Source organism: Oncorhynchus gorbuscha, unplaced genomic scaffold, assembly GCF_021184085.1.
Source record: "Oncorhynchus gorbuscha isolate QuinsamMale2020 ecotype Even-year unplaced genomic scaffold, OgorEven_v1.0 Un_scaffold_437, whole genome shotgun sequence".
NCBI classification, from domain to species: Eukaryota; Metazoa; Chordata; class Actinopteri; order Salmoniformes; family Salmonidae; genus Oncorhynchus; species Oncorhynchus gorbuscha.
In genome coordinates this window covers 304,480-330,889 of record NW_025745283.1, presented here as the reverse complement: position 1 = coordinate 330,889, position 26,410 = coordinate 304,480, and the positions used below count along the sequence as shown (strand labels likewise).

Here is a 26,410-nt window from a genome sequence, read left to right as displayed (position 1 = left end):
CAAAGGTGTAGTGTAGTTTTATGACAATGTGACATTCAGAGGATCATTTTGTTTTGGTAAAATAGATATATTCCTTACTTCAAAGAAATAACAACAATGACGTTATTTTACTCACAACGGCCTCATTTACATCTGTGTATAATGGAAACTATACAGCAAAATAGTTGAATACAGATTTTTTATCAATACATTATCATCATATTTGATGGGCAGAAACATTGTCATTGGCGTCTCTGTATAGGGATGAATAAAACTCATCCATACACAGACTTAGGAGAAAGGAATTGTGGGCCCTGAATAGCAAGACGTTGGTCACGATTCAATTCAAGGCTCGCTACAGCGCTGCACACTGTCACAGAGGTAATGTTCCCACTTTCACAGAGGTGACCTTCAAGGTAAACCTCTGTTAACGTTGGCTCAGCTGGAAATGACTTTCTGATGTGAAGAGCACTGCAACGTGCGATCGGATTGAATCGCGGCCTTTGAATTTCCATTTCAACAACAATAACACAACAATGCACCATTGAGTTCCCAATAAATGTGGTCTGATCCAACAACAGTCCTGTTAACTTTACCCAACAGGACTACAGAGGGCTGTGATGATAACATCTGATCCAACAGCAGTCCTGTTAACTTTACCCAACAGGACTACAGAGGGCTGTGATGATAACATCTGATCCAACAGCAGTCCTGTTAACTTTACCCAACAGGACTACAGAGGGCTGTGATGATAACATCTGATCCAACAGCAGTCCTGTTAACTTTACCCAACAGGACTACAGAGGGCTGTGATGATAACATCTGATCCAACAGCAGTCCTGTTAACTTTACCCAACAGGACTACAGAGGGCTGTGATGATAACATCTGATCCAACAGCAGTCCTGTTAACTTTACCCAACAGGACTACAGAGGGCTGTGATGATAACATCTGATCCAACAGCAGTCCTGTTAACTTTACCCAACAGGACTACAGAGGGCTGTGATGATAACATCTGATCCAACAGCAGTCCTGATAACTTTACCCAACAGGACTACAGAGGGCTGTGGTGATAACATCTGATCCAACAGCAGTCCTGTTAACTTTACCCAACAGGACTACAGAGGGCTGTGATGATAACATCTGATAACTTTACCCAACAGGACTACAGAGGGCTGTGGTGATAACATCTGTTAACTTTACCCAACAGGACTACAGAGGGCTGTGATGATAACATCTGTTAACTTTACCCAACAGGACTACAGAGGGCTGTGATGATAACATCTGATAACTTTACCCAACAGGACTACAGATCACTCAGCTGCACTGTGACATCACTCAGCTGCACTGTGACATCACTCAGCTGCACTGTGACATCACTCAGCTGTAATGTGACATCACTCAGCTGTAATGTGACATCACTCAGCTGCACTGTGACATCACTCAGCTGTAATGTGACATCACTCAGCTGCACTGTGACATCACTCAGCTGTAATGTGACATCACTCAGCTGTAATGTGACATCACTCAGCTGCACTGTGACATCACTCAGCTGCACTGTGACATCACTCAGCTGCACTGTGACATCACTCAGCTGCACTGTGACATCACTCAGCTGTAATGTGACATCACTCACGTGTAATTGATGTGATGATGAATTATTACTGTATTGATATAGCTGTCATAGTGACACTGGGAGGGCATCCCAAATGGTTCCCTGTTCCCTAAATGCCTCATGGGTCCTGGTCAAGTAGTGAACGATTAAGTGAGCAGGGAGCCACTTGGGACCCAGCCTGACGGGGTCAGCGGGGGTTCTATATATTGATCTGGTGGATGAAGTGGGCCCACAGGCCTCTGGAGGTCAGGCTGATCTTAAGGAGGTTGATTTGGACTCCTTGAGTGGTTTTTAACATCTTTTAAAAACAATGAGGCTACAGAGATGCCTCCGTGTTCAATGACCCAACACTAATTCTCTGGTCGTTACAATATTTGTACGTCGTCATTCTACCAACCTTTGTGATTGAACCCTTTTTGCTGAGATGGTGTGGTATTCGTACAGCCATGTTAAAACCAACGTGGTAAAGGCAGGGAGAATGAGCTAATGCAGCATTAGAAAGTCATTGCATGTATATGAAGGAAAACAATAGCTCTAGCCTAACCCTGCTGGTCGAGTGCTGCTACCCGTAACAGAATTGTGCTGTTATATTTTCATTTCCACAATTCCTGCACATGTATTTTTCTGAGGTAATTTCAAGATGACAAAATGCCCTTCAAACGAAGATTTTAGAAACAGGAATGTAAAGATGTGTGATGATCCTCAACAAACATGGATAGGCAGCTCAGTGAGTTCATAATATCCTTGAAATAAATTATCATAAAATAGACTTCTGTACTTTTTACACACGCTGCCTTATATACATATTATAACATTATCTCCAACATGTTAGAAATACAACCTAAAACCCCTCAAAGAAATATACAACATCTCTGTCTGAAAGGGCACCATAACACCTCAGTAGCGCACTACATTTGACCAGGGTAGTGTACAACAACCTCAATAATGCACTACTATTGACCAGGGTAGTGCGCTACATAGGGAAGAGGGTGCCATTGTGTCCAATGTTATAGTGCACTACTATTGACCAGGGTAGTGCGCTACATAGGGAAGAGGGTGCCATTGTGTCCAATGTTATAGTGCACTACTATTGACCAGGGTAGTGCGCTACATAGGGAAGAGGGTGCCATTTTGTCCAATGTTATAGTGCACGACTATTGACCAGGGTAGTGTGCTACATAGGGAAGAGGGTGCCATTTTGTCCAATGTTATAGTGCACTACTATTGACCAGGGTAGTGTGCTACATAGGGAAGAGGGTGCCATTTCGGATTCACTCAATGTCTCCGTCGCTCAGCTCCATGAACCCCATCCAAAGTCATGTCCCGTCATCTGATAAAACCTCCTGTTGAAAGGTTGATAAAAGTCCCTCAGCTTCTGTACCACCTCAGGGTCAATATTAGGATGAATCCTTCCTTTGGTTTTCCCCAGACAGTGAGGTTTACTATTCCCCTCTGGCCTCTTCAGACAGGGGAAGCCCTTGGCTGGGTTGAAGTGAAAGTGTTTGAGACCGACCACCCTCCTGAGCCCCAGGAAGTCCTGTACGCGTGTCATCTCCCCGGCTGGGTCGGAGATCAACCTCTCCCCGCTGATGAAGAGGAGCTGCTCCTTGGGGAAGTACTGCAGCCAGCGTTCTAGGTGCTTGGCATACATCCCGATCTGGACGGCGCTCCAGGACGTATCGATGAGACCCGTAGTTCTGTTCTTGAAGGCGAGGCTCTCAAAGGAGGGGATGTCAGGTTTCTTGGAGCGGGTCTGAGTGTAGTCTGAGATGGCCCTGGTGACTGGGTCTCGGACCACCACAATCAGCCTGGTGTCTGGGGACATGGTGTGGATACGTGCAGGGACGTCTTTAGTGACGTAGTAGCTGGGGGTCTTCTCCATGGTGATCTGACCCTCCTGAGTCTCAGGCATACGGTCTCTAAGGAGAGGAGAGATGGAGAGGTTTGTTATTATATACACAGGATAAAGACAGGACTGTGAAGCACTCCATGACATGGAGAGTTGGAGAGGTGGAGAGGTGGAGACATGCAGAGGTGGAGACATGGGGAGATGGAGAGATAGAGACATGGAGAGGTGGGGAGATGGAGACATGGGGAGATGGAGAGATAGAGACATGGAGAGGTGGGGAGATGGAGACATGGGGAGATGGAGAGATGGAGACATGGAGAGGTGGGGAGATGGAGAGGTGGAGACATGGACACATGGAGAGGTGGAGAGATGGAGAGATGGAGAGATAGAGACATGGAGAGGTGGAGAGATGGAGACATGGAGAGATGGAGACATGGAGAGATGGAGAGATAGAGACATGTAGAGGTGGAGAGATGGAGACATGGAGAGATGGAGACATGGAGAGATGGAGAGATAGAGACATGGAGAGGTGGAGATATGGAGACATGGAGAGATGGAGACATGGAGAGATGGAGAGATGGAGACATGGAGAGGTGGAGACATGGGGAGATGGAGAGATAGAGACATGGAGAGGTGGGGAGATGGAGAGATGGAGAGATAGAGACATGGAGAGGTGGAGAGATGGAGACATGGAGAGATGGAGACATGGAGAGATGGAGACATGGACACATGGAGAGATGGAGACATGGAGAGATGGAGACATGGAGAGATGGAGACATGGAGAGGTGGAGAGGTGGAGAGGTGGAGACATGGAGAGATGGAGACATGGAGACATGGAGAGGTGGAGAGTTGGAGACATGGAGAGGTGGAGACATGGACACATGGAGACATGGAGAGATGGAGAGATAGAGACATGGAGAGGTGGATAGATGGAGACATGGAGAAGTGGAGAGGTGGAGACATGGAGAGGTGGAGAGGTGGAGACATGGAGAGATGGAGACATGGAGAGATGGAGAGATGGAGAGGTGGAGACATGGAGAGATGGAGACATGGAGAGATGGAGAGGTGGAGACATGGACACATGGAGAGATGGAGACATGGAGAGATGGAGAGATGGAGACATGGAGAGGTGGAGAGATGGAGACATGGAGAGGTGGAGAGATGGAGACATGGAGAGGTGGAGAGATGGAGACATGGAGAGGTGGAGAGATGGAGACATGGAGAGATGGAGACATGGAGAGATGGAGAGATAGAGACATGGAGAGGTGGAGAGATGGAGAGATGGAGACATGGAGAGATGGAGAGATAGAGACATGGAGAGGTGGAGATATGGAGACATGGAGAGATGGAGACATGGAGAGATGGAGAGATGGAGAGATGGAGACATGGAGAGTTGGAGACGTGGAGAGATGGAGAGATGGAGAGATGGAGACATGGAGAGATGGAGACATGGAGAGATGGACACATGGAGAGATGGAGACGTGGAGAGATGGAGAGATGGAGACGTGGAGAGATGGAGACATGGAGAGATGGAGACATGGACACATGGAGAGATGTAGACATGGAGAGATGGAGACATGGAGAGATGGAGACATGGAGAGATGGAGACATGGAGAGATGGAGACATGGACACATGGAGAGATGTAGACATGGAGAGATGGAGACATGGAGAGAGGGAGACATGGAGAGATGGAGACATGGAGAGATGGAGACATGGAGAGATGGAGAGATGGAGAGATGGAGAGATGGACACATGGAGAGATGTAGACATGGAGAGATGGAGAGATGGACACATGGAGAGATGGAGACATGGAGAGAGGGAGACATGGAGAGATGGAGACATGGAGACATGGAGACATGGAGAGGTGGAGAGATGGAGACGTGGAGAGGTGGACACATGGAGACATGGAGAGGTGGAGAGATGGAGACGTGGAGAGGTGGAGAGATGGAGACATGGAGAGATGGAGACATGGAGAGATGGAGACATGGAGACATGGAGAGATGGAGAGATGGAGACATGGACAGATGGAGAGGTGGAGAGATGGAGAGTTGGAGACGTGGAGAGATGGAGACATGGAGACATGGAGAGATGGAGACATGGAGAGATGGAGAGTTGGAGACGTGGAGACATGGAGAGGTGGAGAAATGGTGAGATGGAGAGATGGAGACATGGAGACATGGAGAGGTGGAGAGGTGGAGAGGTGGAGACGTGGAAATATGAAGAGGTTAGTATTGGGCTAAGGCACATATTGCACTGTGTGGTTCAGGAGTTACAGCCTGGAACCATGCATCATCCAGGCTATAGTTTAAGAGTTACAGCCTGGGACCATTAAGCATCCAGGCTATAATTCAGGAGTTATAGCCTGGGACCATGCAGCAGCCAGGCTATAGTTTAGGAGTTACCGCCTGGGACCATGCAGCATCCAGGCTATAGTTTAGGAGTTACACCCTGGGACCATGCATCATCCAGGCTATAGTTTAAGAGTTACAGCCTGGGACCATTAAGCATCCAGGCTATAATTCAGGAGTTATAGCCTGGGACCATGCAGCATCCAGGCTATAGTTTAAGAGTTACAGCCTGGGACCATGCAGCATCCAGGCTATAGTTCAGGAGTAGTCAGACAGTGCATTCAGGTCAGATAACTCAGCGAGACATAAAGGATCAAGCGTTGTGGAATAGGAATGCTGATCTAGGATCAGATCCCCCTGTCTATGTAATCTTATTCATTATGATATAAAGGTCAAAACTGATTACGGTCAAAACTGTTAGAGGTCTGTCTGTCCGTCTGTCCGTCTGTCCGTCTGTCCGTCTGTCCGTCTGTCCGTCTGTCTGTCTGTCTGTCTGTCTGTCTGTCTGTCTGTCTGTCTGTCTGTCTGTCTGTCTGTCTGTCTGTCTGTCTGTCTGTCTGTCTGTCTGTCTGTCTGTCTGTCTGTCTGTCTGTCTGTCTAGTCCCTCTTACTGAGCTGACCTGACTCTTTTAGATAATAAATTAGCCAGTTAACTGCAGCCACAGACCAGGGTAATGACCAGGGCTCAGGGTAATGGCTAAAGTGGGCCACCAGAGATTTCGACTAAGCCTAAACACATAGGCATTAGGGGTATTAGTCCTTGTAGTGCATTAGAAGGATAGGAAAGGAGGGAGGGAGATGGGGGTAGTAGACTAGTGAGTTGTAGTAGACTAGTGCTTAGTGACTTAGAGGGGTAAGGGAGGAGGGAGGGTTGGAGGGAGGGAAGAAGGAGTGTAGGAGAGAGGGTAGGAGGAAGTGGAGGAGGGAGGGGAGGGGAGGAAGGAGGGGAGGGGAGGAGGGAAGGGAAGGGAGGGGAGGAGGCAGGGTAGTGGAGAAAAGATAAAGACAGATAGATAACATTACATTAGTAGAGTCACTAACATTAGGAGATGGTTGGTAGTATATATCTAATACTACTATAGTACAGTCACTAACATTAGGAGATGGTTGGTAGTATATATCTAATACTACTATAGTACAGTCACTAACATTAGGAGATGGTTGGTAGTATATATCTAATACTACTTTAGTACAGTCACTAACATTAGGAGATGGTTGGTAGTATATATCTAATACTACTATAGTACAGTCACTAACATTAGGAGAGGGTTGGTAGTATATATCTAATACTACTATAGTACAGTCACTAACATTAGGAGAGGGTTGGTAGTATATATCTAATACTACTATAGTACAGTCACTAACGTTAGGAGATGGTTGGTTGATAGTATATGTCTCGTAAGTTATTACTATTTTTTAACAATGACTAACACAGTTATAAATACTACTAAACTACTACTTTGTCAAAAGTAAGGTATTTGCTGATCTCCTTCTGAATATGTGTAACCAACTACTGCAGAAACAGGCATGGTAAAGCCCTAGCTGAGCACTGCTGACTGGAGCCTTGGGGTGGAGCCTTGGGGTGGGTCCTTGACCTATGGGGAACGCTCCTTTTGGAAAGACCTCATTACTCCAATACAAACACACAGGGGGTTGCTCTTTCCTTCTGTCGCAATCACAGAAACCAACAAAACCTCTTCCCCATTAGTCTCTCGATACCATCTCTCTCCACTACACTCATACGTTTCCATCTCCCTCTCTCCCTATTACTGTGTGAGGTGTGAACAAAACACCAACCACTACAGCTCGCTATCAGCATCACTGCAACACTTCTGAAATTATATGCCGTATCTCTTGGATACACAAGCGGAGTGCATTTTGTCAAGGCCCTGGGGGAGTCACAGAGAAACTTACTACCAATCAAACTACACACTTAGTCCCAGAGCAAAACAAACCCGGATGGAAGATGGATGAATAATGCATTAGATAGATATGAGAGAGAGAGAGAGAGAGAGAGAGAGAGAGAGAGAGAGAGAGAGAGAGAGAGAGAGAGAGAGAGAGAGAGAGAGAGAGAGAGAGAGAGAGAGAGAGAGAGAGAGAGAGAGAGAGAGAGAGAGAGAGAGAGAGAGAGAGAGAGAGAGAGAATGAGAGAGAGAGAGAGAGAGAGAGAGAGAGAGAGAGAGAGAGAGAGAGAGAGAGAGAGAGAGAGAGAGAGAGAGAGAGAGAGAGAGAGAGAGAGAGAGAGAGAGAGAGAGAGAGAGAGAGAGAGAGAGAGAGAGAGAGAGAGAGAGAGAGAGAGAGAGAGAGAGAGAGAGAGAGAGAGAGAGAGAGAGAGAGAGAGAGAGAGAGAGAGAGAGAGAGAGAGAGAGAGAGAGAGAGAGAGAGAGAGACATGAGGGTTTTCTATACAAATTGTTTGAAAGCAGTGTTGGGGGGAAATCATACGACATTATAAAGTCCATGTAAACACACAACAAGTGTTGTTAAACACACACATTTATTTCCACACGGCTGTGGGGTGAGACAGGTATGTAGCTCAACCTACTAAATCAAATTCTACTATTTGCCGATGATCTGGTGCTTCTGTCCCCAACCAAGGAAAGCCTACAGCAGCACTTAGACATTCTGCACAGATTCTGCCAGACCAGGGCCCTGACAGTAAATCTCAGTAAGACCAAAAATAATGGTGTTCCAAAAAAAGGTCCAGTTGCCAGGACGACAAATATAAATTCCATGTCAACACCATTGCCCCAGAGCACAAAACAATATGCATAAAAAGGAACATAACAGTAAATAGAACCTGTCTAAAACAGTTCAGTTACAGAACCCATTGTCCTTTCTGTTTGTGAGGTCTGGGGTCCGCTCACTGACCAATCATTTACAAAATGGGACAAACACCAAATTGACACTCTGCATGCAGAATTCTGCAAAAACATCCTCCGTGTACAACGTAGAACACCAAATCATGCATGCAGAGCAGAATTAGGCCGATACCCGCTAATTATCAAAATCCAGAAAATAGCAATTCAATTATACAACCACCTAAAATGAAGTGATTCCCAAAACTTCCATAACAAAGCCATCACCTACAGAGAGTTGAACCTGGAGAAGAGTCCTGTAAGCACGCTGTTCCTGGGGCTCTGTTCACAAAAACAAACACACCCTACAGAGCCCCAGGACAGCAACACCATTAGACCCAACCAAATCATGAGAAAACAAAAAGATAAATACTTGACACACTGGAAAGAATTAACAAAAAAAACAGAGCAAACTAGAATGCTATTTTGCCCTAAACAGAGAGTACACAGCGGCAGAATACTGACCCAAAATGAAGGAAAGCTTTGACTATGTACAGACTCAGTGAGCATAGCCTTGCTATTGAGAGAGGCTCCTGAAGGCAGACCTGGCTCTCAAGAGAAGACAGGCTATGTGCTTACTGCCCACAAGGTGGAAACTGAGCTGCACTTCCTAACCTCCAGACAAATGTATGACCATATTAGAGACACATATTTCCCTCAGATTACACAGACACCCAAATACATTTTTAAAAGCCATTTTAATTTAATTTAATTGAGAGGGAGAGAAGAGAGAGTAAGATAGAGAGGAGAGAAAGAGAGAGAATGAGAACGAGAGAGAGAAATAATAGAGATGAGAAAGAGAGACAAAGAGAAAGCGAGAGAGAAGAACAGAGAGACAGAGAGGGAACACCGTCTCAGGCTAGAGGAGTGAAGAAGAGTGCCCTTGGGGACAGATGTAACAAGGTTTCACAATTGTTTCTGTGTTAATAAACTAGATTGCCTGGAGGAACCAATAGGTTGCAAAGCATCTTCCTCTATCAGCCAATAGAGATGTAAAATACACTTCCTGTCCTCCTCCTCCTGCTCTTCCTCCTCCTCCTGAATCACTAGATAACTCCTAGCTCCAGCCCTTAATCACTGTGTGTCTGTGTGAGCTGTGAAACTGCTGTGTTGTGTCTGCTGGTCTGTCAGGTGACTTCATTAACCAATCTCCTTCTAGACAGAGGCTGTTTGAAGCTACTGGTCAATGTTGATATCTGTTGCTATCAGGGAACAGGTTCAAAGGTAGGAATTTACATCCCTGACTGACTGGCTGTATGGAGCTTGTTGTGCTTGGCTGTTGCTGTCGGCTCACTTGGGGAAGGGGTGTGATGTATAGTCATGTACTTTTATCTCTACATGTATATCCAAATAAAATGTCACTTACATAACTGGTCCATTCTAATCTGAATGAGGTGAGCACAGGCTTTCAATAACTTATTAACAACAATCATGATTAGAATTTAAACAGACAGGATTGACCAGGACTATAGGGTCTACTACTATCTACCAGCTCAGAGGGGAGGATTCGCCAGGACCATAGTGTCTACTACTATCTCTACCAGCTCAGAGGGGAGGATTCGCCAGGACTATAGAGACTACTACTATCTACCAGCTCAGAGGGAGGATTCACCAGGACTATAGGGTCTACTACTATCTACCAGCTCAGAGGGAGGATTCACCAGGACCACAGGGTCTACTACTATCTACCAGCTCAGAGGGAGGATTCACCAGGACCACAGGGTCTACTACTATCTACCAGCTCAGAGGGAGGATTCACCAGGACTATAGGGTCTACTACTATCTACCAGCTCAGAGGGAGGATTCACCAGGACTGTAAGTCGCTCTGGATAAGAGCGTCTGCTAAATGACTTAAATGTAATGTAAATGTAAATAGGGTCTACTACTATCTACCAGCTCAGAGGGGAGGATTCACCAGGACCACAGGGTCTACTACTATCTACCAGCTCAGAGGGGAGGATTCCCCAGGACCACAGGGTCTACTACTATCTACCAGCTCAGAGGGGAGGATTCCCCAGGATCACAGGGTCTACTACTATCTACCAGCTCAGAGGGGAGGATTCGCCAGGACCACAGGGTCTACTACTATCTACCAGCTCAGAGGGGAGGATTCACCAGGACTATAGGGTCTACTACTATCTACCAGCTCAGAGGGAGGATTCACCAGGACCATAGGGTCTACTACTATCTACCAGCTCAGAGGGGAGGATTCCCCAGGACCACAGGGTCTACTACTATCTACCAGCTCAGAGGGGAGGATTCCCCAGGACCACAGGGTCTACTACTATCTACCAGCTCAGAGGGGAGGATTCCCCAGGACCACAGGGTCTACTACTATCTACCAGCTCAGAGGGGAGGATTCCCCAGGACCATAGGGTCTACTACTATCTACTATCTACCAGCTCAGAGGGAGGATTCACCAGGACTATAGGGTCTACTACTATCTACTATCTACCAGCTCAGAGGGAGGATTCCCCAGGACTATAGGGTCTACTACTATCTACCAGCTCAGAGGGAGGATTCACCAGGACCATAGGGTCTACTACTATCTACCAGCTCAGAGGGGAGGATTCCCCAGGACCATAGGGTCTACTACTGTGGGAACCACTCCTCTCCTCAGACCACCAGACACGGGATAAGAGGTGATGGTATGCAGACACTCAGAATAATCTGGCAACATTTCTGTTAGACAAGTTCCAGACATGAATCAAAGAGAACAGCTTCTTAGAAGGAACGATGAGGCCATTCTTTGGTCGTAGATACCGCTGGAACGTTCTCTTATCAACCGTGTAAAAGACGTTCTCATCTCATCTCATCTCTCTCTCTCTCTCTCTCTCTCTCTCTCTCTCTCTCTCTCTCTCTCTCTCTCTCTCTCTCTCTCTCTCTCTCTCTCTCTCTCTCTCTCTCTCTCTCTCTCTCTCTCTCTCTCTCTCTCTCTCTCTCTCTCTCTCTCTCTCTCTCTCTCTCTCTCTCTCTCTCTCTCTCTCTCTGTGCACTCAGTGCCTTCTTCACTGTGCTCTGATGTCCCAATATCTCTACAGCATTCCTGTTAACACAGATAATGCAGAGAAGGGTTTTCCCATGCTCTCCTCCTTTTCCATCCACTTCTCGACTCTTCTCATACCAGCAATATGCAGCAGCAGGAATCAAGGCCACCTGATTAACAGTTGGAAGAAGGCCCAGGTCTAGAGAGAAGGTGAGATGAGAAGGGCGGAGAAGAGGCCCAGGTCTAGAGAGAAGGTGAGAGGAGAAGGGCGGAGAAGAGGCCCAGGTCTAGAGAGAAGGTGAGAGGAGAAGGGCGGAGAAGAGGCCCAGGTCTAGAGAGAAGGTGAGAGGAGAAGGGCGGAGAAGAGGCCCAGGTCTAGAGAGAAGATGAGAGGAGAAGGGCGGAGAAGAGGCCCAGGTCTAGAGAGAAGGTGAGAGGAGAAGGGCGGAGAAGAGGCCCAGGTCTAGAGAGAAGGTGAGAGGAGAAGGGCGGAGAAGAGGCCCAGGTCTAGAGAGAAGGTGAGAGGAGAAGGGCGGAGAAGAGGCCCAGGTCTAGAGAGAAGGTGAGAGGAGAAGGGCGGAGAAGAGGCCCAGGTCTAGAGAGAAGGTGAGAGGAGAAGGGCGGAGAAGAGGCCCAGGTCTAGAGAGAAGGTGAGAGGAGAAGGGCGGAGAAGAGGCCCAGGTCTAGAGAGAAGATGAGAGGAGAAGTGCGGAGAAGAGGCCCAGGTCTAGAGAGAAGATGAGAGGAGAAGTGCGGAGAAGAGGCCCAGGTCTAGAGAGAAGGTGAGAGGAGAAGTGCGGAGAAGAGGCCCAGGTCTAGAGAGAAGGTGAGAGGAGAAGGGCGGAGAAGAGTCCCAGGTCTAGAGAGAAGATGAGAGGAGAAGTGCGGAGAAGAGGCCCAGGTCTAGAGAGAAGATGAGAGGAGAAGTGCGGAGAAGAGGCCCAGGTCTAGAGAGAAGATGAGAGGAGAAGTGCGGAGAAGAGGCCCAGGTCTAGAGAGAAGATGAGAGGAGAAGTGCGGAGAAGAGGCCCAGGTCTAGAGAGAAGATGAGAGGAGAAGGGCGGAGAAGAGGCCCAGGTCTAGAGAGAAGATGAGAGGAGAAGTGCGGAGAAGAGGCCCAGGTCTAGAGAGAAGATGAGAGGAGAAGTGCGGAGAAGAGGCCCAGGTCTAGAGAGAAGATGAGAGGAGAAGGGCGGAGAAGAGGCCCAGGTCTAGAGAGAAGGTGAGAGGAGAAGGGTGTAGAAGAGGCGTAATGTGTATGCCCTCCTCTGGTTTTACATTTTAGTCATTTATCAGACGCTCTCATCCAGAGAGACTTACAGGGTCAATTAGGGTTAAGTGCATTGCTCAAGGGCACATGAACAGATATTTTACCTGGTTGGCTGGGGATTCGAACCAGCAACCTTTCGGGTTAGCTACTTGCCACCCATAGATCTGTCACTTTCAGCCTTGCGCTACCACATAGCAGTTTTATCACTCTCTGTCTTCCTGCTGTTAACATAACAACAGAACCAACACCTCTGCCAGGGTGGCAAGGATGGATCAATTACAGTCTGTCAGGTCTACCATTTAGAAGAATGTCTTATCCAGAGAGACTTTAATAACATCAGAGATGGACAGGTCTACAGTCTGTCAGGTCTACCATTTAGAAGAATGTCTTATCCAGAGAGACTTTAATGACATCAGAGATGTACAGGTCTACAGTCTGTCAGGTCTACCATTTAGAAGAATGTCTTATCCAGAGAGACTTTAATGACATCAGAGATGTACAGGTCTACAGTCTGTCAGGTCTACCATTTAGAAGACTGTCTTATCCAGAGAGACATTAATAACATCAGAGATGTACAGGTCTACAGTCTGTCAGGTCTACCATTTAGAAGACTGTCTTATCCAGAGAGACATTAATAACATCAGAGATGGACAGGTCTACAGTCTGTCAGGTCTACCATTTAGAAGAATGTCTTATCCAGAGAGACTTTAATGACATCAGAGATGTACAGGTCTACAGTCTGTCAGGTCTACCATTTAGAAGACTGTCTTATCCAGAGAGACTTTAATGACATCAGAGATGTACAGGTCTACAGTCTGTCAGGTCTACCATTTAGAAGACTGTCTTATCCAGAGAGACTTTAATGACATCAGAGATGGACAACAGTCTGACAGGATCTGATCAGTAATAACACCAGAGATGGACAACAGTCTGACAGGATCTGATCAGTAATAACACCAGAGATAGACAACAGTCTGACAGGATCTGATCAGTAATGACATCAGAGATGGACAACAGTCTGACAGGATCTGATCAGTAATAATATCAGAGATAGACAACAGTCTGACAGGATCTGATCAGTAATAACACCAGAGATAGACAACAGTCTGACAGGATCTGATCAGTAATAACATCAGAGATAGACAACAGTCTGACAGGATCTGATCAGTAATAACACCAGAGATGGACAACAGTCTGACAGGATCTGATCAGTAATAACATCAGAGATGGACAGGTCTAGAGAACTAAACAACAACTCCAGGAGGACAGAGAAGGAGAGAACTAAACAACAACTCCAGGAGGACAGAGAAGGAGAGAACTAAACAACAACTCCAGGAGGACAGAGAAATAGAGAACTAAACAACAACTCCAGGAGGACAGAGAAATAGAGAACTAAACAACAACTCCAGGAGGACAGAGAAGGAGAGAACTAAACAACAACTCCAGGAGGACAGAGAAGGAGAGAACTAAACAACAACTCCAGGAGGACAGAGAAGGAGAGAACTAAACAACAACTCCAGGAGGACAGAGAAATAGAGAACTAAACAACAACTCCAGGAGGACAGAGAAATAGAGAACTAAACAACAACTCCAGGAGGACAGAGAAATAGAGAACTAAACAACAACTCCAGGAGGACAGAGAAGGAGAGAACTAAACAACAACTCCAGGAGGACAGAGAAGGAGAGAACTAAACAACAACTCCAGGAGGACAGAGAAGGAGAGAACTAAACAACAACTCCAGGAGGACAGAGAAGGAGAGAACTAAACAACAACTCCAGGAGGACAGAGAAATAGAGAACTAAACAACAACTCCAGGAGGACAGAGAAGGAGAGAACTAAACATTGATGAGAGATGAACTTGAGTTTTCCAGCTATTGAACTCCAAGAAGTAAAAGTAGGTCTGAACCAATACCGTTCACACAGCTGCGTCAGCTAAAAGTCCACTATTTCAGATTTGTTCAGAAATAAATGTCAGCATATTTCGATACCTACTGTAGCCCTACACACCCCCGTTACCTACTGTAGCCCTACACACCCCCGTTACCTACTGTAGCCCTACTACACTGTAGCCCCACCCCTTACCTACTGTAGCCCTACACACCCCCGTTACCTACTGTAGCCCTACACACCCCCGTTACCTACTGTAGCCCTACACACCCCCGTTACCTACTGTAGCCCTACACACCCCCCCTTACCTACTGTAGCCCTACACACCCCCCCTGTTACCTACTGTAGCCCTACACACCCCCGTTACCTACTGTAGCCCTACACACCCCCGTTACCTACTGTAGCCCTACACACCCCCGTTACCTACTGTAGCCCTACACACCCCCGTTACCTACTGTAGCCCTACACACCCCCGTTACCTACTGTAGCCCTACACCCCCCGATACCTACTGTAGCCCTACACACCCCCGATACCTACTGTAGCCCTACACACCCCCGATACCTACTGTAGCCCTACACACCCCCCGTTACCTACTGTAGCCCTACACACCCCCGATACCTACTGTAGCCCTACACACCCCCGATACCTACTGTAGCCCTACACACCCCCGATAACTACTGTAGCCCTACACACCCCCCGATACCTACTGTAGCCCTACACACCCCCGATACCTACTGTAGCCCTACACACCCCCGATACCTACTGTAGCCCCACACCCCCGATACCTACTGTAGCCCTACACACCCCCCCGACCTACTGTAGCCCTACACACCCCGATACCTACTGTAGCCCTACACACCCCCCGATACCTACTGTAGCCCTACACACCCCCGATACCTACTGTAGCCCTACACACCCCCGATACCTACTGTAGCCCTACACACCCCCGATACCTACTGTAGCCCTACACACCCCCCGATACCTACTGTAGCCCTACACACCCCCGATACCTACTGTAGCCCTACACACCCCCGATACCTACTGTAGCCCTACACACCCCCGATACCTACTGTAGCCCTACACACCCCCGATACCTACTGTAGCCCTACACACCCCCCCGTTACCTACTGTAGCCCTACACACCCCCGATACCTACTGTAGCCCTACACACCCCGATACCTACTGTAGCCCTACACACCCCCCGATACCTACTGTAGCCCTACACACCCCCGATACCTACTGTAGCCCTACACACCCCCGATACCTACTGTAGCCCTACACACCCCCGTTACCTACTGTAGCCCTACACACCCCCGATACCTACTGTAGCCCTACACACCCCCGATACCTACTGTAGCCCTACACACCCCCCGATACCTACTGTAGCCCTACACACCCCCGTTACCTACTGTAGCCCTACACACCCCCGTTACCTACTGTAGCCCTACACACCCCCGTTACCTACTGTAGCCCTACACACCCCCTACACACCCCCGATACCTACTGTAGCCCTACACACCCCCGTTACCTACTGTAGCCCTACACACCCCCGATACCTACTGTAGCCCTACACACCCCCCTACTGTAGCCCTACACACCCCGATACCTACTGTAGCCCTACACACCCCCGATACCTACTGTAGCCCTACACACCCCCGATACCTACTGTAGCCCTACACACCCCCGTTACCTACTGTAGCCCTACACACCCCCGATACCTACTGTAGCCCTACACACCCCCCGATACCTACTGTAGCCCTACACACCCCCGATACCTACTGTAGCCCTACACACCCCCCGTTACCTACTGTAGCCCTACACACCCCCCCGATACCTACTGTAGCCCTACACACCCCCCTACACACCCCCCGTTACCTACTGTAGCCCTACACACCCCCGATACCTACTGTAGCCCTACACACCCCCGTTACCTACTGTAGCCCTACACACCCCCCCCCGTTACCTACTGTAGCCCTACACACCCCCGTTACCTACTGTAGCCCTACACACCCCCCGATACCTACTGTAGCCCTACACACCCCCGTTACCTACTGTAGCCCTACACACCCCCGTTACCTACTGTAGCCCTACACACCCCCGTTACCTACTGTAGCCCTACACACCCCCGATACCTACTGTAGCCCTACACACCCCCCGTTACCTACTGTAGCCCTACACACCCCCGTTACCTACTGATACCTACTGTAGCCCTACACACCCCCGCCCTAGCACACACCCCCCGTTACCTACTGTAGCCCTACACACCCCCGTTACCTACTGTAGCCCTACACACCCCCGATACCTACTGTAGCCCTACACACCCCCGTTACCTACTGTAGCCCTACACACCCCCGTTACCTACTGTAGCCCTACACACCCCCGTTACCTACTGTAGCCCTACACACCCCGATACCTACTGTAGCCCTACACACCCCCGATACCTACTGTAGCCCTACACACCCCCGTTACCTACTGTAGCCCTACACACCCCCGCCCTATACCTACTGTAGCCCTACACACCCCCGTTACCTACTGTAGCCCTACACACCCCCGTTACCTACTGTAGTCCTACACACCCCCGTTACCTACTGTAGCCCTACACACCCCCGTTACCTACTGTAGCCCTACACACCCCCCGTTACCTACTGTAGCCCTACACACCCCCGATACCTACTGTAGCCCTACACACCCCCGTTACCTACTGTAGCCCTACACACCCCCGTTACCTACTGTAGTCCTACACACCCCCGTTACCTACTGTAGCCCTACACACCCCCGATACCTACTGTAGCCCTACACACCCCCGTTACCTACTGTAGCCCTACACCCCCGATACCTACTGTAGCCCTACACACCCCCCGTTACCTACTGTAGCCCTACACACCCCCGTTACCTACTGTAGTCCTACACACCCCGTTACCTACTGTAGCCCTACACACCCCCGATACCTACTGTAGCCCTACACACCCCCGTTACCTACTGTAGCCCTACACACCCCCCGTTACCTACTGTAGCCCTACACACCCCCCCCGTTACCTACTGTAGCCCTACACACCCCCGTTACCTACTGTAGTCCTACACACCCCCCGTTACCTACTGTAGCCCTACACACCCCCCGTTACCTACTGTAGCCCTACACACCCCCGTTACCTACTGTAGCCCTACACACCCCCGTTACCTACTGTAGCCCTACACACCCCCCGTTACCTACTGTAGCCCTTACCTACACCCTACACACCCCCGATACCTACTGTAGCCCTACACACCCCCTACTGAGCCCTACCTACTGTAGCCCTACACACCCCCGTTACCTACTGTAGCCCTACACACCCCCGTTACCTACTGTAGCCCTACACACCCCCGATACCTACTGTAGCCCTACACACCCCCCGATACCTACTGTAGCCCTACACACCCCCGTTACCTACTGTAGCCCTACACACCCCCGTTACCTACTGTAGCCCTACACACCCCCGTTACCTACTGTAGCCCTACACACCCCCGTTACCTACTGTAGCCCTACACACCCCCGTTACCTACTGTAGCCCTACACACCCCCGTTACCTACTGTAGCCCTACACACCCCCGTTACCTACTGTAGCCCTACACACCCCCCGTTGGGCCCGTTCCTCATTCTCAACAGATGTTCTGTTCTTTTCCTGCCTTTCAATATGCTGATGCATTCCATTTAGCTGGGAAGAATCTACATGGATGTTCCTGCTTCTTAAACCTTTTTATTCCCCTGTGTCCATTACAACTACTAAGGGTTTGTAGTCAGCTAAAAGAAAACCTAATGTACTTGTATGAACTACCTGAAGGGAAATATAACTTCTCCCTCTGAAACCCTCTGAAAGACCTCAGGAGGAGAGCCAACTTTCAGAACAGAATAGAGAACACTGAGGCTCAGTGTTAATAATCTGTCCATCCTGCTGGCCTCAGAGTTCCAGAACCCAGAGTTCCAGAACCCAGAGTTCCAGAACCCAGAGTTCCAGAATCCAGAGTTCCAGAACCCAGAGTTCCAGAATCCAGAGTTCCAGAACCCAGAGTTCCAGAACCCAGAGTTCCAGAACCCAGAGTTCCAGAACCCAGAGTTCCATTTGCAGGCAACATTCCGAAGGATTCAATCAAGTTGAAAAAGCACTTTTCCGCTCCTGAGGAACATTTGCATACAACATAAAGTGAAGAGAAACCAGGTTTCACTCTAATGGCCCTGTTCTATTATCACTAGGGTTAATATAAACCCCAGGGGTTCCTCTGCTCCTCTTTCAGACAGCTGTACACCCCCACCACCACTGCAGATTCTAAAGACTCACTTTCAACTTACTGCCCTCTCTCTGGCTGCGTTCCCAACGGCACTCTATTTCCTAGAAAAGGCACTACTTTTGACCAGGGCAGATAAAGCTCTGGTCAAACATAGTGCATTATATAGGGGATAGGGTGATAATTGGGACTCAACCACATCTTTCTCTGTATATACCTATCCCAAACCCAGCTCCGACCCAGCTCCCACCCAGCTCCCACCCAGCTCCCACCCAGCTCCGACCCAGCTCCCACCCATCTCCGACCCAGCTCCGACCCAGCTCCCACCCATCTCCGACCCAGCTCCCACCCAGCTCCCACCCAGCTCCCACCCAGTTCCCACACAGCTCTGACCCAGCTCCGACCCAGCTCCCACCCAGCTCCCACCCAGCTCCCACATAGCTCCAACCCAGCTCCCACCCTTCTCTTACCCAGCTCCCACCCAGCTCCCACATAGCTCCGACCCAGCTCCCACCCAGCTCCCACCCAGCTCCCACCCAGCTCCCACCCAGCTCCGACCCAGCTCCGACCCAGATCCCACCCAGCTCCCACCCAGCTCCGACCCAGCTCCGACCCAGCTCCCACCCAGCTCCCACCCAGCTCCCACATAGCTCCAACCCAGCTCCCACCCTTCTCTTACCCAGCTCCCACCCAGCTCCCACATAGCTCCGACCCAGCTCCCACCCAGAATAGAAAAACCCCACACTATCATACTTCAACAAAATGGGTTCATTTTCCAGGATCACTTCATGTCACATTTCCACAGAATGGGTTCGTTTTCCAGGATCACTTCATGCCTTTTGATTCCAGCAGCATGTGGTGCCCAGATGTTCTACTCTCTAAATTCATAGTATCAAGAAGAGAATAAGTCAAGTAGTCTAACTGGGAAATAAAACAGTGACTTATAGACAAAGGAGGAGGAATGTTGGAATGGAAAAGAAAATTCCCACGGCCTTTGGGAGTTCCCTCCTCCCGCGCTCCCTCCTCCCGCGCTCCCTCCCTCCTGTATGTGTGAGCGTGCAGCCTACAATTTGTCTGGCAGCTCCTGTCTTTCTGCCTCTTGGTGTAAGCACGTCTATATTCCGTGAAAGCGTGGCCAACTGGCTATATCTGTAGCCGGAGTCCCCGCTGCGCCAGGCCTTGGCCATAGAAATAGAAGGACTAGATGAGAATCCCCTTTCAAGCCGACCATATTGTGTGTTGTAGTTATTCTATGTGTATGACCTCTCCTCTCTGTGTGGCTCTAGACTGCAGAGCACACTGTTGGACCAACAGTGTGGAGATGTGGGCAGCAGAGATCAATGCCTCCACGGGGGATGGCCTGAACCAGGCCACCCAGCAGAGCTGCTCCTCAGCCCCCTCTCTCCCCTCCCCTGCACCTCCTCCCCAAGCACAGTGGTGGAGGCTTTATGAGAGTTAGTCAAGCCACACCATACCCTCTCCCTGTCCATCCCCTCCTAAGGATAAAGTTAGGACCAACACTGAAATAACTGACCTCATGGTAAGAGGACTGTCCTCCATGGTGAACGAGTTGGGCCTGATCAAGTAACCCTGAATAACTGGCACCCTTTCTGATCCTCTAGAATGTTTTAACAGTAAGTTTACTGGTTGGTATGTGGATGACCATGTGACCTCGGCCCTCCCTCCCTCCACTGTGACTTCACTAAAAGACAGAGTAGAGGGAGATGACTCTGTTGATCCAGGGCGGTGCCGGTCACTAGTGATGGTCATTAGTACAGAGACCTGTGGGGTTTCCTCTCTCTCTCTCTCTCTCTCTCTCTCTCTCTCTCTCTCTCTCTCTCTCTCTCTCTCTCTCTCTCTCTCTCTCTCTCTCTCTCTCTCTCTCTCTCTCTCTCTCTCTCTCTCTCTCTCTCTCTCTCTCTCTCTCTCTCTCTCTCTCTCTCTCTCTCTCTCTCTCTCTCTCTCTCTCTCTCTCTCTCTCTCTCTCTCTCTCTCTCTCCCCCTCCCTCCCTCCCTCCTAGTCCCTGAACAGAAGCATCATTAAGGGGTGGCTGTAGTGTTCCTTGGCTGTCTGAGGTCATGGTGCTCGGGTCTGACTGGGGTCTGACTGGGGTCTGAATGGTCTGGCTGGGCGTTACTCAAGCTGAGGGGTTTTAATTAACCTAGCAACCACTCCAGGCAATCAGATGCAGGGTTCTTTCATTACATCCTACATATGCACCTGCACTGTGTTTCTCCACTGTGGATACTCTAATGTGTTTAGAAATACCAGTTCTGAGCCAGAGGATGAGCTTTTGCATGTTCACCTTTAGCTAACATAAATATGTCAGATGTCACTCAGACATTTACTGTCTTCCAGCTCTTTATCTCCGCCAATAGCCTCCAGCTTCTATGATCAACACAGATCCTACTACATCAGTTTGCCGTTCTGATCGAGTCATGAACTATGATGCTTAAAGACTCCATAAACCACCAGAGGAAGAAACTGTCCGTTCCTTGTTGAATGTCATCTCTTCTCTTCTCAGTCAGTGAAGAGGCACTAAAGACCCCCGTCACAGTTCGTTGGTCAACCTCAACACAAGTGTCTTGGAGCAGCTGAACCCAGAAGTCGTTTGAACGTAGCTCCCCTGTCTTCCTCCATTGTAGGGTTATGAAGAGAGGTTGATGAAGACAGCGTTGAACTAGTAGCATTAAGGAGCCGTTGACATGGACTGCTAATCTCCATGTCTCAAGTCCATTTAGATGTCTCAAGTCCATTTAGATGGCTCAAGTCCATTTAGATGGCTCAAGTCCATTTAGATGTCTCAAGTCCATTTAGATGGCTCAAGTCCATTTAGATGTCTCAAGTCCATTTAGTCCATCCATTAGATGGCTCAAGTCCATCCATTTAGATGGCTCAAATCCATTTTGATGGCTCAAGATGGCTCAAGTTTAGATGGCTCAAGTCCATTTAGATGGCTCAAGTCCATTTAGATGGCTCAAGTCCATTTAGATGGCTCAAGTCCATTTAGATGGCTCAAGTCCATTTAGATGTCTCAAGTCCATTTAGATGGCTCAAGTCCATTTAGATGGCTCAAGTCCATTTAGATGTCTCAAGTCCATTTAGATGTCTCAAGTCCATATAGATGGCTCAAATCCATTTTGATGGCTCAAGTCAATTTAGATGGCTCAAGTCTATTTAGATGTCTCAAGTCCATTTAGATGTCTCAAGTCTATTTAGATGGCTCTAGTCCATTTAGATGTCTCAAGTCCATTTAGATGGCTCAAGTCCATTTAGATGGCTCAAGTCCATTTAGATGGCTCAAGTCCATTTAGATGTCTCAAGTCCATTTAGATGGCTCAAGTCCATTTAGATGGCTCAAGACTATTTAGATGGCTCAAGACTATTTAGATGGCTCAAGTCCATTTAGATGGCTCAAGTCTATTTAGATGGCTCATTTTAGATGGCTCAAGACTATTTAGATGTCTCATTTAGATGTCTCAAGTCCATTTAGATGTCTCAAGTCCATTTAGATGGCTCAAGTCCATTTAGATGGCTCAAGACTATTTAGATGGCTCAAGACTATTTAGATGGCTCAAGTCCATTTAGATGGCTCAAGTCTATTTAGATGGCTCAAGTCCATTTAGATGGCTCAAGACTATTTAGATGTCTCAAGTCTATTTAGATGTCTCAAGTCCATTTAGATGTCTCAAGTCCATTTAGATGGCTCAAGTCCATTTAGATGGCTCAAGACTATTTAGATGTCTCAAGTCTATTTAGATGTCTCAAGTCCATTTAGATGGCTCAAGTCCATTTAGATGGCTCAAGACTATTTAGATGGCTCAAGACTATTTAGATGTCTCAAGTCTATTTAGATGTCTCAAGTCCATTTAGATGGCTCAAGTCTATTTAGATGGCTCAAGTCCATTTAGATGGCTCAAGACTATTTAGATGTCTCAAGTCTATTTAGATGTCTCAAGTCCATTTAGATGGCTCAAGTCCATTTAGATGGCTCAAGACTATTTAGATGTCTCAAGTCTATTTAGATGTCTCAAGTCCATTTAGATGACTCAAGTCTATTTAGATGGCTCAAGTCCATTTAGATGTCTCAAGTCCATTTAGATGGCTCAAGTCCATTTAGATGGCTCAAGTCCATTTAGATGGCTCAAGTCCATTTAGATGGCTCAAATCCATGTAGATGGCTCAAGTCCATGTAGATGGCTCAAGTCCATGTAGATGGCTCAAGTCCATGTAGATGGCTCAAATCCATTTAGATGGCTCCTCAAAGAAACCAACAAAGGTACATGTTTCAGTGTTCATAAAGTGGCTCATCTGCTGTTTTTCAGTCTTCAATTAAAAACCGCAGAATTCCTGAAATGATTTAACTTTACATATCACTCTGATACTTTACGGAGGTCATGTCAACGATTGAATCAGGAACAGGTTATAGTTGTTTAGAACAGAGAGAGGCCTGTTGTGATGCTTTGGGTTACAACAGGTCTAGCTAACACTGAGAACTCACTGAGATGCACTGAGATATTGATCATTACAACCACACATTGTTGAACACTGGCCTAACTGTTCACTGTTCCTATAGCTTTGGATCCCTGGAATTTGGAATTAACTCATTGACTGTGTCCCAAGTGGCACCCTATGCCCTACATAGTATGATATGAGCTCTATGAGCTCTGGTCAAAAGTAGTGCTCTATATAGGGAATAGGGTGCCAAGCATGGTTAAAGCTGTGTTGTCGTAAAAGGAATCACAGCCTAAGAATCAATCCCTGGAACCGGGAGCACTCAATTGAATTACGATGCTTCTGGCTGCTAGGGGATGATGTCATGATTTAGTCTGTTTACTCCTGGCAGTAAACCATGTGCTGTTTGGGTCTAAACTCCAGAAGAAAAACTGAATAGAAGCTCTATAATGTTTGTCTGACCTCTAGAAGGAACTGTCAAACTGAATGGAAGCTGTAGAATGTTTGTCTGAGCTCTAGAAGGAACTGTCAAACTGAATAGAAGCGGTAGAATGTTTGTCTGAGCTCTAGAAGGAACTGTAAAACTGAATGGAAGCTCTATAATGTTTGTCTGAGCTCTAGAAGGAACTGTCAAACTGAATAGAAGCGGTAGAATGTTTGTCTGAGCTCTAGAAGGAACTGTCAAACTGAATAGAAGCGGTAGAATGTTTGTCTGAGCTCGAGAAGGAACTGTCAAACTGAATGGAAGCTGTAGAATGTTTGTCTGAGCTCTAGAAGGAACTGTCAAACTGAATGGAAGCTGTAGAATGTTTGTCTGAGCTCTAGAAGGAACTGTCAAACTGAATGGAAGCTGTAGAATGTTTGTCTGAGCTCTAGAAGGAACTGTCAAACAAGTCAGTTTCTATGTGTCATTTAAGGTGCGTAATTGAATATGGGCCCTTTTATTAGGCCCATATCGGCCCTAGTCCCAAATGGCACCCTATTCCCACTTCTTTTGACCAGAGCCTATGTGTACCATTTGGGACTCTCCCTATGACTCAGGACTATACTTTATATGGAGTGTTTTATTACACCAAGGTGGTGTTTAGATTGTATTGAGTTGGTAGTCAGCTGTTAGAGTGATACATTCCTCAGTTCACACTCATCACACTGTGAGGAGAGACTTCTAGCTTCATTATAACTTTATTATAGCTTTATTGGCCCAATGAAAATGTGTTTATTTTCACCTTGAACAGGGTATACATTCATAAACACATTCCATTGGATACCCATAGTGTCTGCACATTCATGGTACAGTTTTTCAGAACTGCTGTAGGTCTATATTCACCAACCACATGAGCCACAGTGAATGGTCACTACTTTAATTAACTTAACTACAGGCACTGATTACTTTAACTAATTGTTACCATTGTGTGGCATAGGCCTATTTCTATTCTGTGTGTGTGTGTGTGTGTGTGTGTGTGTGTGTGTGTGTGTGTGTGTGTGTGTGTGTGTGTGTGTGTGTGTGTGTGTGTGTGTGTGTGTGTGTGTGCGTGTGCGTGTGTGTGTGTGTGTGTGTGTGTGTGTGTGTTTAAATCCATGCTAATCAATCTGGTTATTTTTTTCCACTCAGCACAATGGCCATATGTCCATCTAATCATAGTGTTGCGTGTTATCTTAGAGGTGTGTTTATAGACACTGTGTGAATTAGTCCTCCGGTAGCTATGTGAAGAGATGTAGAGGCCAGCGAACATAATATTCTAAACGGAGATATCCTTCCCTGACAACCTTGAGGTTTTGTTTGATGTTCTTTGTGAGTCTCTACAAATAACGGTGTTTCTCAGAAACCCATTAATCGACCAGACAACCTATGACATATGTATGTGTTATAGACTGAATAGTAGCCTAGAAATGAAGATGGGATACAAAATAAATTACATTAAATAGATGGGCTCAATTAAATGGCAAATGATGAATGATTTTAGTAGTATATACATAATTCGTTTATATTCTGATCAGTTAACGTTATTAAGTGTATGAAATGTACCTGTACCACTCTAGCCCCTTGTCATAGTTCCGATCAAAGAAGTGCGGCTCGGCCCCAACAGCTCTAATGTCGGGATGCACGCGGAGGAACTCCAGCAGCGCCCGTGTGCCTCCCTTCTTCACCCCGATGATAATCGCCTGGGGCAACTTCTTACTCTCCACCGGCCCTGACTCGTTGAAGAGACTTGACACGACATTATTATCCAACGTCCTCTGCTCGCTTCGAATCTCATCCCAGTCCTCCCCTCCTCTGCTGTCCAAATCATTCTCATTATTTAACACGTCCCTGGATGATGCGCCGAATAACGGATCTAAAGAATCTAACGGATCTTCTTGGTGTTCGGATTCCAAGTCCCCTTCGTTTTGGAGTCGGGGTTGAGTTCTGTTAGGGTCAACTGTTTCGAGATGTTGTGAATGTTTACTGCTGGCTGTACTGACCATCAGACTTGGCATGGTTGAACAGTATCCGACGCAGCAATATATCATATACACCCACAGGGACAACATGATGCAGAAAACAAATAGTTTATTCTTCACGGGGGATGATGAGACAAAATGCAGGTTCGGATATATTGGGCTATATTCCATAGGACAGTCGGGCGAGACGAGTCATAATCCAAAAACGCATATTGGCTAAAGTTATTCGCTCCTCTTCCACTGCAAAAATCCTGGTGAAATTGACATAATTCCACAACTTGCCTATACGCTGCTTATAACGGACTTCTTATTATTTAGTGATGAATGAATCTAATTTCCAGCTCCATTCATACGGAAATCCAAACGAAACGAAAAGATACCCGGGTCAGGTGTGTCCGCGCCCTGTGCTTAAAAACAAAGTATCCGTGGTTGTCTCCCATCACTTGGCCAACAGGCGTG

General features: G+C 47.6%; 1 protein-coding gene across 1 annotated transcript; it reads right to left on the bottom strand.

The window, feature by feature from the left end:
* LOC124018219 (heparan sulfate glucosamine 3-O-sulfotransferase 3B1-like) lies at positions 1–26,410 on the bottom strand. The gene is made up of 2 exons (XM_046333478.1): positions 25,536–26,410; positions 1–3,512 (listed from the first exon to the last, which is right to left on the bottom strand). Exons 1-2 carry the CDS (start codon positions 26,120–26,122, stop codon positions 2,885–2,887), a joined length of 1,215 nt encoding a protein of 404 aa, XP_046189434.1. The 5' UTR covers positions 26,123–26,410; the 3' UTR covers positions 1–2,884.